This window comes from Chelonia mydas, chromosome 2 (genome assembly GCF_015237465.2).
Source record: "Chelonia mydas isolate rCheMyd1 chromosome 2, rCheMyd1.pri.v2, whole genome shotgun sequence".
Lineage (NCBI taxonomy): Eukaryota > Metazoa > Chordata > Testudines > Cheloniidae > Chelonia > Chelonia mydas.
In genome coordinates, this window is record NC_057850.1 from 200,311,290 (window position 1) to 200,323,983 (window position 12,694).

The 12,694-nt window shown below is 38.5% G+C and overlaps 1 protein-coding gene across 2 annotated transcripts; it reads left to right on the top strand.

Moving 5' to 3' along the window:
• Positions 1–3,811: 3,811 nt before the first annotated feature.
• On the top strand, positions 3,812–12,483 carry HOXA13 (homeobox A13). Of its 2 annotated transcripts, none has more exons than XR_006288279.1 (2): positions 3,812–3,979; positions 11,401–11,532. XR_006288279.1 is itself a non-coding variant. In XM_007053655.4 (2 exons), the coding sequence occupies exons 1-2, from the start codon at positions 10,066–10,068 to the stop codon at positions 11,643–11,645; spliced, it is 918 nt and encodes a 305-aa protein (XP_007053717.3). In that variant the 3' UTR covers positions 11,646–12,483. The 2 variants fall into 2 exon arrangements, 1 of the variants encoding a protein (XP_007053717.3); XM_007053655.4 differs by lacking the exon at positions 3,812–3,979 and adding an exon at positions 10,066–10,738 and having other exon boundaries at positions 11,401–12,483.
• The last annotated feature ends 211 nt before the right edge of the window (positions 12,484–12,694 follow it).

The following is a 12,694-nucleotide window of genomic DNA, read 5'->3' on the forward strand; positions in this document are numbered from 1 at the left end:
TTCCCTTATTTGCCAAATATTTACAGATTTAGATCCACGTCATCCCAAAGTGATATTGACATACCAGTTTATGCCTCCATCACCTCGTGCACAGACAGTTCCTTCTTAGTAAGATTTCCTGAAGTGTTATGGCATAGACTGCAGTATTCGGAGTTCAGCTGTCGGGATGTTGATACATACTTGTCCTCAGGACATGTGTTCCTAGTGCTTTTGTCCCGTGCTGTCTTCCCACAGCAATGTACTGTAGCCAGTTTTACTTGTTCAAATTGTTGATTTGCTTATGGCTGATATGGAGCACGCCGGTATTCAGGGAACATTATAGCCATATTATCTTAGTCCAAACAGGTTTCGTACACGACATTGGCAAAACTTTTCATTTCTACTGCATGGAACAAGACTGGGTACTGACTGCCCTGAGAACTGTATGAACAGCTAGCTTCCAAAGACAATTAAAACTTACTCTTTGTTAAGGTAAATCAGCCTTTAAATTTCTCATGTGATGTGACACATGATTCCTTATTTTAGGTTACATCAAATTATCCTTGCACCAGGCGATGACATATGTCCTGATATAACACCACATTCTACACCAGAAATTTTAAAGAAATATGGCTTTTTTCAAGTGGATGAAAGCAGGTAATTACTAGCAGGCACCAAGCTGCTACTTCACAGTAAGAAATAAGTGGCGGATATTCAGCTGCTAACACAACCGTAGTTAAATCTGCAGGAAGGGGGCCTTTGGTTACGTGCATGTTAAGTGTGGAATTCTCTATCTTCAGCTATGTTGCATCTGAAGAAGTGGGGGTTTTTATCCACTAAAGCTTATGCCAAAATAAATCTTTTAGTCTTTAAGGTGTCACCGGACTCCTCCTTGTTTTTGTGGATACAGACTAACATGGCTACCCCTCTGATACTTTCTACCTTCAGGTATCTGTACTAAAGAATTACTGGGTGCATTTATCTGCAGACTAACCCTTATTGGATAAAAAGAAAAGGAGTACTTGTGGCACCTTAGAGACTAACTAATTTATTTGAGCATAAGCATCCGATTAAGTGAGCTGTAGCTCACGAAAGCTTATGCTCAAATAAATTGGTTAGTCTCTAAGGCGCCACAAGTACTCCTTTTCTTTTTGCGAATACAGACTAACACCGCTGCTACTCTGAAACCTTATTGGATAGACTTTCATTATTTTGCATGGGGTATGGGTTATTATGAAGAATTACATGAAATATTGGCATTAAAAACACCTCCTTTGTCTGTCCCACTATTGTGGCAAATACTATATTTTGGACACAAACTAATAGGCCAATCTGAATTTGTCACCTAGTATGGCTACTCTGGCTTATATCGGCAACTCCATTCTCACCACTTGGCTAGACTCTCTGGTCTGGCATCTCTTGGGCTGCATAGAGAGATTCTTGTGCTCCAAATCAACTACTTTTGCCGGCCTAAGGCTATTTAAATTTGTGACTCATCCTTCACCCACTGAAGTCAATGGGAGTTTTGCATTCAATTTAGTGGCAGCGGGATCGGGGGTACTGTGGGTGTGCGCGCTCCTTTATGTTTAGCACTCTATATAGTGCAAATATATTAACACATAATATAATATAATACATTGTTATTTAATTATATGATGTTAACATTAAAAGGCCCCAATGTGGATGGGTCCCAAAGTGTGCAAGGACATAAGTAGACAAAGTCCCTCCCACAAAGTGCATACAAACTTGAGTTCAGACAAGTCAGGCAGTAAGAGGAGGAAACAAAATAGAAGTTGCCTTATATTACAGTTTGCTTGTTAGTTTAGTGCCGACTGTTATTGTGTTTGTTGACCCTTAGGAGTTTCAAATGTAGTCTAAGAAGCTACTTCCATACACCCTCTACAAAATACAGAGTAAATAATCTCTGGCAAGTACTATAAACGGTTGTATATTTAGAGCAGAATTTTTCATTTGATAGCCACCAAGACAGATATGTACTGTCTCATCTAATAAAGGAGACGTAAAAGACAGTAAGCTATGGAAAAAATAAAATTTAAAAGAGAGTAAAGTATTCATTCAGAAATGCATGCTATTCAATACTATGAACTTGTTTTGTCTTATATCATGTTCACAGTAAATATATATTTCAACTTTAGGAACTTTATTTAATATCTTATTATACTACGAACATAAAGAAATGAGTGCCTGCATTTAAAGTGAACACAGCTATGCTGCGTGGCACATAATGTATTAACTTAAAGTGTAAAATACCTTATAATACACTTATTTAGGGCCTTTTCTTGCTCTATTAGTTATATACTGATCATGTACAATAAAGTTTAGTAAAGATGTCTAGGTGGTGAAATATAAAACTAATTCTAATGGATGGGTTAATATCTTGGTCTAATTTAACTTTATTCTGGGAAATGGTTGATGTATAATTAATCATTTGAAGCATGCCTAACAATAAACGAGGATACTCAAAATATCTGTAAGAAGATACGAACATATTTTCTGTAACCTATTTGTTTCGATAATGACAATAAATGTGCAGATAAGGTAACTGCACTTTTGAAACCATCTCCTCTCATGATTTTTATAGGATCAAGTTCACGTGGAGCGTAATCTTACACCAGCAGCTCACAGATTAGACATGTATGGTTAGTGTAACTATTTAAATTCCCCTTATAGAAGTGTCTCCTTATGAAGATCTTCTTAAATTTGCTCATTCAACACCAGACTTGAATAAAGTCTCCTTGTTGAAAAATAAATGTGTTTAATGAGTCAAAATGAAAGTATCAGGAGAAAAGGATCTATGGTAAAGAACAACTACCGTGAGGCTGTAAGTAACACATTTACTGTCAACTGGATATTAAATATCCTCTGTTGGGGAAGGGAGCTCTTATTGTCAATGCCTATTTTGTGCATCTGTGTGTACTTACAAAACTCATACAATTAATAATATTAAAGCTCTGTGCCTGTTGCTATTGGATGCCAGTTCTTACTAAATACCAACACAATCTAATGTCTGAAGTTTTTATTGAAACATGGTTAGGTTTTCATTCGACCTGGCTGCTCAGGAAACACTACATACTGGACAAAGGGGAAAGGGCAATCCATACAGTCAACAGCAAATCGCAGAGCTGGAAAGAGTCCTTCAAGACAACCCGTTCCTGACACCTGGAGTAAGACAAAATAGCCCTGTTAAGCTTGGACTCATCAGGCGATAGGTAATAGATAAAGGCGCGCAGAAAATCCAGTGCACCTTAATACGGTGCAGGTGTATTTACACACAATTCTCATTGCTGAAATATAGAAGCCACTGAGGGTATTCGTAGGGATAGACTATCACACAGAAATGTAAAGAATAACTGTATATATCTGCCAGGAATAATGGGCCCAGCTCTGCCCTCAGATCTGCAGACACGGCTCCCTTTGGGCCAAGTCTTGCAACCTGTGATTTCAATAGAAACTTTGCCAGCATAATAAATTCAAGATTTTAGCGCATTGATTTCAATCAGTGTTGAACCGAGTGCATTTGAGAGCACAATGGGCCCTGTGGCCCATCAGCCTGACTGGGAAATTAATTGCACACAGCACCTATATTCACCATACCAAAGGTTAAATATAAGGTCTGATTGTTTGAGGGCAGATTTACATGATGGGATTATTACTCAATCATATACTTCTCTAACCACAAAACAGAAGGGCTGTGACTCTCCTGCCAGGTGCAGAGCCTTGAGTAAAATTTACAGGTTTAACGGGATTCATCGCATTTATAGCAACATAAGAGATCGATTAATGTATCAGGTAGCTTGTATCTGTAGTTTAGTGGGAGGATTTAGTCAACTTTCACTCCGTTCGTGTTAGTCATCCATATTTCTTTGAGGATACGCTTTAAAGATGCCGTGAGATTATCACAATCTATGTGCACTAGAATCTAGCCAGAGTTCAAGAAAGGAAAGGAAAGGAGTTCAGCTGAGCAGCACAGAAATGACAGGTAAAGTCTATTCCTCAGCTCAACATTTTGACCCTTAAAATCACCTCTGAAGAGGGAATAAAAAAGTACAATAGGAGAATGTGTTCAAAAAGCTGGCTCGCAAAAATGTTCAATATTTCATGTGTGATTTTTCTCTCCTCCCAATGCTGTATACAACCCTTTTGCCTCTAATTATCTCAGTGTTTTCATAGGTGAAGATATGGTTTCAGAATTAGCGCCAAAAAGTAAAGAAACTGCTTCTCCTGCAGGCAGGAGGAAAGTCCACCCCGGTTACTGATCAGCGCTAATAGGACGTTATGTAAATGGCACGCTATTAAAGGAATGTTATAGCGATAAAATTTTTGTGATAAATATTTCTCCTGTATTCCTAAAGTCTTCGTATTCAAACTCTTCTTCTCGTTCTTTTAAAATGGAAATAAATGGCACGGGGGCCTGAAACTAGGGAAGAACTACTTAGGAGAAAGGTTGAGGGATACATTTAATTGTAATCAGCAACAATGTAGTATGTAATCATGTGGTAGCAATTAATACAAGCTCCCAGCAGAAGTGGAAAGTATAAGCAACTGGAGCTCAGTACACTCTGGTTTTACTTAGTTTGCCAAAATTGTGACCAGTTAGTAGATAAGATATAAAGTGACGTACACCCCAAATGTTAGATTATGAACGCCAATGGCTATCACAACAATTATAGAAGAGATTAGCACTTGATTAGCATATTGCTATCTACTGCTAATACTTGGTCATGGTGGAACTTTTTAGCAGAAAGATGTAATTGACCAGGTAAAACTACTTTCCACTTCCACACTACACAGTCTGGCATCTTCATCATGATTTACTTTAAAAAAAAAAAAAAAAAGAAAAGAAAAGAGGAAGAAGAAGAAGTTCATTGTTTTCCTTGTGGAAACGGGTTGAACAGGTTGTGGAGGAATCTGCCTTAGTTTACATGGCAAGGCAAAATTAATTGAAACTGTAGGTGGGACTTTATCATTGCATACCGTAAGTCCGAACTACTGCTTACGGAAAGCTTTCAAGCGTATATTTCTGTTTATCAATGTATTTACACTACAGTTTAAGAAAATGTTCTCCATTACTACCAAAAAACTTCTGTTGGGGTAATCCACCCAGTACAACCAAGAAATAATACGGCTCTCTCTGGAGCTACTGTGCATGAAAAAATTACAGAAAAATCAGAAAGTGACAAGAAGGAACATGGCCATTCACACAAACAAAACTTGATGCCTGCTCCAGCCTCTCTTTAAATAATATTTCCAGCACAGTTTTCTCCTATTCCTCCAGAGAAATCAGCGAAAGAGTGTGATTCTGATCACTTATGTTAATAAATATTAGACATGAAACAATGTCCAACATTGTGGATGAAAGAAAACAGTTATACTAGTTTTGAAGGCATCTTATTTATCTGAGGCGGTAGCTTTAAGCCTGAATGGATTGATAGACCTATACAAATATTTAATGCATTCCGAGGGAGTTTTATCATCTTCATATTGAAGAGAAATGGACCTGTATTTGTTAATGCCTTAACAGTTTTTCAGGAAACTTTATTCCCCCCTTTGCATGTTCTTTTTACAATTCTTCTTATTTTGCAATTATCTCAGAACCCCCAGCACGCAGTGGGAGGGAGAGAGTTAAGATGTCCTGCAAATGCTGCTCGTAAAGCTGCTTAGTTACATTAGAAACACATGAATATCCTGAAATACAAAGTGTCTTTAAAACTAACTGAGCAATGTTTATCTTAATACTGAATGCGAAGAAATTATGGAAGCAGCCAGCGTTGACAGCCCTCCTCCAAATTAATGTTATGGCAGGTAAATTTCATTTGCTCATGAAAATCAAATTCGATTAAAGACCTGCTCCTACTATCATTTTACTCTTGTGTCTTCCAAGACTTCTGGTCTCTTAAAGACAGAGACTATTATTAGTTATTAACATCATCCTACACCCATAAAGTTATTTTAGCTTGTTTAGAAGGATCTAACTGTGACTAACCGATATTTTTGGGTTAACACCCACACGTTTCCCCTTAAGATTATTAATTAGCTCAATTAAAAGGGTGGGAAAATAATATTGGATTTCCTTTTAATACCTATAGTTTCAGATTGTGGGTGGAGCGATTCTCTGGATTTTATTATGTAATAAGAAATAAAAGTATTTGTAAGTGGCCGTACCTGTTGCACTGTTGACGTGTGTGTGCTACCACACAAAGGAACTGTTCTAAGGAAGCTCTTTTCCATTCGGTTTCTAGGAATTCTGTGCCTATAAATTCCCTGTTTGCAAAACATGACATTTAGTTGAAAGTACTGTGTGTGACTTCAAGAGAAGCTGTGAGAATTTTTTAAAAAGTGACCATATGGCCATTTTAGTAGCATTTGTACAGTTTATTAATAAAAAGAAAAGGAGTACTTGTGGCACCTTAGAGACTAACCAATTTATTTGAGCATAAGCTTTCGTGAGCTACAGCTCACTTCATCGGATGCATCTAAGTCTCTAAGGTGCCACAAGTACTCCTTTTCTTTTTGCGAATACAGACTAACACCGCTGCTACTCTGAAACCAGTTTATTAATAATGTTTGGTGTAAGGCCAAAATCCTGCAGTCTTTACTCAGACAAAACCCATTGGCGTCAGTGAAAGTCTTGACTGTGTGAGCAATATAGGATGTGGCCCTGGCTAGTGATAAGGGCCAAATTCCGCTTTAATTTACATCTGCGAGTTGGTGGAGTTAATCCAGATTTACCCCGGTGTAACCGAGAGAAGACTGGTCTTCAGTGAGTATCCGGCACAGCTGAAATAGAATACTGTTGCCTGTAGAGATGAGGCAGGGCGTCCATTCACTAGATGAATACAATTTCTGATCAATAAAAACTGAATGGGACTGAAAAAGTTCAGCACATTATAAATTCTGTTGGTGAATATAGTGCTCATCCTTATCCCCCTATAGAATGAATACTCATTTCAGAGGAAACTTCTCAGGAGATTTATTTCTTTCCAAAATTATAAAGCACCGTGGACGTTCGCCATCAAATTTCAGAAGAATATTGATACTTTATCTCTCGTTAGTATATTTCTGACCTTGCCTGATTTGAAAGGGACACAGGTTAGTGGAAGCTTCTGACCAGTCCTTCCGTTGAATATATAGGTGCATTTAAATGATCGTATTACGTTTCCAATAATGCGTGTTGTAGAGGATGGTCAAATCAAATAAACTGATTAAAGTAATAATTTAATAATTTCTGGTGGAATTAGTTGATACATCCAAATACGTTGTTTTGGGACACCAAAAGGTATTCAGTTAGGATTAGATAATAGTTTATATATAAGCCTGGAAAGAAATTCAAACGTATTATTATACCCAGTGTTCATTACAAAGTCCACTATTTTCGAATACCATTTGTTCTGCTCGATATCTGACAGCCTTCAGACTGAACAGTTAGTTTTACTGTTTAGTTGCAGGTACTCATTAAAACATAAAGGAATTCTATTCATATAGATGAGAATGCAAATTATTTAAAAATATAGCTGGAAATTGCTGACATCTTCCTCCTTTCTCAGTGTCAATACGCCGTTAAACTTGAGTGCTAGCAAAACAATTAGGTAACCAGAACAAACAGGAATATTTTTTTTGATTGAGCATATACAATTAAGATGCTATTTTGACGATTTTGAGGTGGAAAGGGGAGGGTACTATTAAATATGACTTTCATCCATGTCATTGCAAATAACAGATGGGTGCAATTATATCATTGGGCTTATCAGCCGTGATATGCATGCCCCCATTTCCAGCCTACAATTTGTGTGTGTGTGTGTGTGTGTGTGTGTGTGTGTGATCATTTTAGTTTAATCTCTTTTCTCCCCTTTGCACAGGGATTTGGAGCAAAGCCAAGTGGGTAAACAAAAACAGCATACCGGATGCCCCCACCCTTCTTGTACAGTTTGCATCGCGTCTCAAAGCTACAATTTCAAATGGCTTCTCTATAACTGTAGAAAGAGACTTGAAAACCAGAGGCAGATAGGCGGAAAAAGCTTTAAAGCTGAGCTAAAGAAGAAACGGGGGGAGGGGGGTGAGAGGATAGCTAGGGAGATTAGTGTTCTCATGGCTGCTCCTTTTTAACAAATCAGACAGGGTCTTCAAGCTTTGAATGACAGTTCTCACATTGGCTAGACTACAACTTTCAACTTGACCTTGGCCTCTAGCCGTGTCTAACCCGTATGTAAAACAGCACTGCCCATATAGATGTGTTTTCTTATTTTCCCCCTCGTTGCAATGCGTTTTTAAGAATGAGATAAAGAAATCAGGGGAAACAAATCTGCACAAATAATGCCAGCTAAGCAATTTTTTGGGACTCCACAGGTTTCAAAGCTGTAGCCTGAATGAAAGGAAAAAATGCTGGGGAATAAATATTTGCATTTGATCATCAAAAGGAATGCGGAAAAGATCTTAGGAAATAAAATGGGAACTATTTATTGGCTACAATTGATAGAAATCGCTTCAATATTGTTAAATAACCAGACAAACGACAACAGTCCCATGTGTTACATATCATTCCATGCACTCTCTGTGTCTGCCTTTGAAAATAGATAATCACCAAAGTGATGGTTAAACTAGCTAGCAAATCAGTTCTTTTCATTGTTCAAGGAAAAGGCAGACCCAAAACAATGCATATCTTAACGCTATGCTTGTAGCAAAGCTTTGAAAACAATGCAGCAACGTCAATGGTTAGCACAATAGCTAATAATAGATCGCGCTGTCAGACATGCAACAACGAAACATGCAGCTAAAAATTTAGTTTTCAGTCTATGAACATCTTTGTTATTTTTGTCCATATACGTAAATTCGAGACATATTATTTTAAATTACTGCATATTTAATTCAACTGTATATTTATAGTTCACTCACTCACTGAACAACAGTTCGACTAAAAGGGTTTATATATTAATATGTACTGTGCAGCTTTGTGCAAATACAGTACAAAAGTGTTAGCAATAGCCGTGTATATTAAAACTTACCATTTTTTTTTTAGAAAATAAAGTGTTCTGCATTAAAAAGACAGCGCAATTCCTTTTCTACGCATTACTTACTTTTAATGTTGGCAAGACAAAAATAAGCTTTAGCATAGCAACTTTTTTCCAACAAAAAGAGGATTGTGGACAGTAACGCGAAATCTATAATCCTCGGTAATATTTTACAGCCAGAGAAGATTCAATTAGAATGGTAGGCCCCAGGTTTTATTATTAGAATACGAAATAATACCAAGATCTGGTTAACTCTTTCTCTCTCAAAACCCATGATGCCGATCTGTATTTCTTGATCTATTTATCCTAATCCTACTTCTGATGGTTTTTTCTCCAGAAAAGAAAATCGAAATGAATAAAAAAACAAAGCCAAACCCAGTGTAATCGAGTTTAAACGGGCAGGAAGAAAATGTGTGACATCAGACTTTTCTTAAAATATTTTATCTATTCTGATGCTATTCCAAAGGACAGTGTGGCCCTTAACATTTTTTCTTTTAAAGATTTAGAAACCAATATTATGTCACCGTCAGGTGAGACGACACCTGGATGAATTTAAGATGTGGGACTGAGAGATTTAAAAGAAAACCAAAAACCTACCAGCGGACTGATCGGCAAAGAACAGTTGAAATGCAGAGGGCTTTGAATTTCAGAGATATTGCAAATAGCATGGAGATCATGCTGAAATTATTTCACAGAATGGACTGAGGGGAAATCACGCCTGGGGGTGGGGTGGGGGGAAATACCTGTTCTTCTTTGCAAACCTTTTATTCCCCCTGATCATGCACACTTGTGAGTGGAAAGGGGTAGCCCCGGGTCTGTGCAGCCCGCTGCTGGAATTCCAGCCCCTGCACGATTATTACATTATTTAATTATCTTCATTTTATTCCTCAGATGTTTATCAGCTGCTTTGCATATCACGTGGGGCTTGGCGGGCCAATGGGCTCTCGCCTGGCGCGACACTGGCGCGTCAGCTCTGGTCAAGTCTCGGAGATTTAGTATCTCTTTTTTCAGTCTTTGGGGCTTTTAAAAAAGAGCCACTAGTCTCAATGCTGATCGGGCTATGACAGCCTCCGTGCTCCTCCATCCCCGCTGGATCGAGCCCGTCATGTTCCTCTACGACAACAGCCTGGAGGAGATCAATAAGAACATGGAAGGTTTTCATGCAGGCAGCAACTTTGCGGCAGCGGCGGCGGCCAACCAGTGCCGGAATCTGATGGCTCATCCCGCATCCCTGGCCGCCCCCAGCACGGCTGCCTACACGTCGAGCGAAGCGCCGGCCTCTGGCATGGCTGAGCCAGCTGTCAAACAGTGCAGCCCCTGCTCGGCGGCCGTGCAGAGCTCCTCCGGGGCCGCCCTGCCCTACGGCTACTTTGGCAGCGGCTACTACCCCTGCCGCATGACCCACCACAACGGCATCAAGTCCTGCGCGCAGCCCGGCTCCACTTTTGCGGATAAATATATGGACACCTCGGTCTCGGGCGAAGAGTTCACTTCCCGGGCTAAGGAACTGGCTTTCTACCAGGGCTATGCCGCTGGCCCCTACCAACCCGTGCCGAGTTATTTGGATATGCCTGTGGTGCCCACAATTGGAGGTCCTGGAGAGCCCAGGCATGAGCCCTTACTCCCCATGGAGAGTTATCAGCCTTGGGCAATCACCAGTGGGTGGAATGGGCAAGTGTACTGCCCCAAAGATCAAACCCAGCCACCCCACCTCTGGAAATCCACTCTCCCGGGTAATGCACCTGCATGGCTTGTGTCCTCCTGCAATGTTTTTACTATCGCTTAGACCTAGTTAGTAGTAGTATTGAGCTCTTGCTGTTGTTTTTGCTGCTGCTGCTTTTGGTTTGCTGGTTGTGCTATATTTTTGAAACATTCCAGCTAACCTTAAAACTGACCTCCTCACACCTCCTCCCGCATCCCCTCACGCACATACACTCATACTAGTTCTGGTGGGTATTAATATGATCAGGAGTAACTTTGCTCCAGAATTCAAGATATGATTGCTTGAATTACTTATGGCATTAGAAAGGGAAATAGCTGGAAAAGTCTGCTAAAAAGGGTATTATTCATTCACGCTTAACAAGAATTTTCCATAAATAGTGCAACTTGCACACTTCATAAATTATTGAAACAGTGTATAATTTTTCCTAAAGTCCCTTCAGGACATGTGTGTGTGTGTGTGTGAGAGAGAGAGAGAGAGAGAATCAAGACTTTTTCAGTTGAGTGCTGTTTACTATAGAAAAAAAATCGCATATCATTAACTGTCGCTTAGTGGCCAAGCCTGTTGAGCATGGTAGAGTAAAAGTTCGCTGTAGATTTAACCTCTGTGCAATTTGAAGATGTCCTAATCAGTAATAATTTTATAATGCCTACGTATATGGTTTTTTTGTTCCAGACGTCGTTTCGCATCCCTCAGATGCGAGCTCGTACAGACGTGGGAGAAAGAAACGAGTGCCTTATACAAAGGTTCAATTAAAAGAACTCGAAAGGGAATATGCTACAAATAAATTCATTACCAAAGACAAACGAAGACGGATATCGGCAACTACAAATCTGTCAGAGAGACAGGTCACAATCTGGTTCCAAAACAGGAGGGTCAAAGAGAAAAAAGTTATCAACAAATTGAAGACTACCAGTTAATGGATTAAAATGGAGAAGCAGCAGTTCACAGGTTTCAGAACTATTTTTTGTCCAGATTAAAATAAATAATAATAATTAAAAAAGACAATGAACCTCTTATTTCATAACAAGAGATCTGTATCTTTGGAATTATAGCATTTTAAAAAATATTATTGTAGGAAATGGTTAAGACTGGCTGTTCCACCGAAATCCAGACCAGACAGTTTAAATGATAAACTGTAGAGCCCAAATGCCCACCTCTCAAATGCTCAGTTTCAATTAAGATACACATTTTATTGAAAATCTTGTAAGTATTTCTGTGACCTTAGTATTCTAGAACACTATTAATGGTTATAATCTGAAAGCTGGTTCAAATAAGAAGTTCGATGTAAACATATTTTTTCTTCCATTGCAATCCAAACTGCATGTTGAATTACTGCTCAGGTAAATCATAGTGAAAATATACAATTACTGTATGTTCAAGAAATGCATTTTATGTATGAAAAGAAGGTACTGAATAAGAATTTCAGAGGCATCAGTAATGACAGAAACTCTGTGGAGCAAATTAAAAACAATGCAAACTATTGGGGATAGAAAGGCTAATACTTGTTTGGAAATAGCTTTCTTTGAGTTCTGTTTCAATAGCTGATTTTTTGGCATTCGAACTGTTTCCTGCACACAGTATGACAGATATTTTCTAAAAGAACTGTACATATATTACACCTCAAATGGTCTTCAAGAATTGTTAAATAGGTAAACCCCAGTAAATTTTAAAACGTTTAACTCTTGGGTGGATGCAAATACGTGAACATTGGCATTTTGTTATAATAAAAAAGTCCTTTCTGGAAAAAAAATCTCGGAGAACTCCAAACTGAAAATACATTTTGTGTTCCCAGAAATATTTTGATTTCTATATTCTATATTTTGATCTATAAGTAATTAGTCATTTACCTTGTTTATTGTCTGTTCTGAGGCAACATTAAGAAGTTTAGGGATTCATTTTACAGCACCTTTTAAATCCAAACAGTTATTTCAACCAGCACATTATTTTTGTTTTTATTCACTATAAG

Bases quoted from the DNA above. Each gene is read 5' to 3' on its own strand.
- HOXA13 (XM_007053655.4), top strand. From the start codon at position 10,066: ATGACAGCCTCCGTGCTCCTCCATCCCCGCTGGATCGAGCCCGTCATG. The intron at 10,739-11,400 runs GTAATGCACCTG...TTTTTGTTCCAG, and splicing joins CTGGAAATCCACTCTCCCGG to ACGTCGTTTCGCATCCCTCA.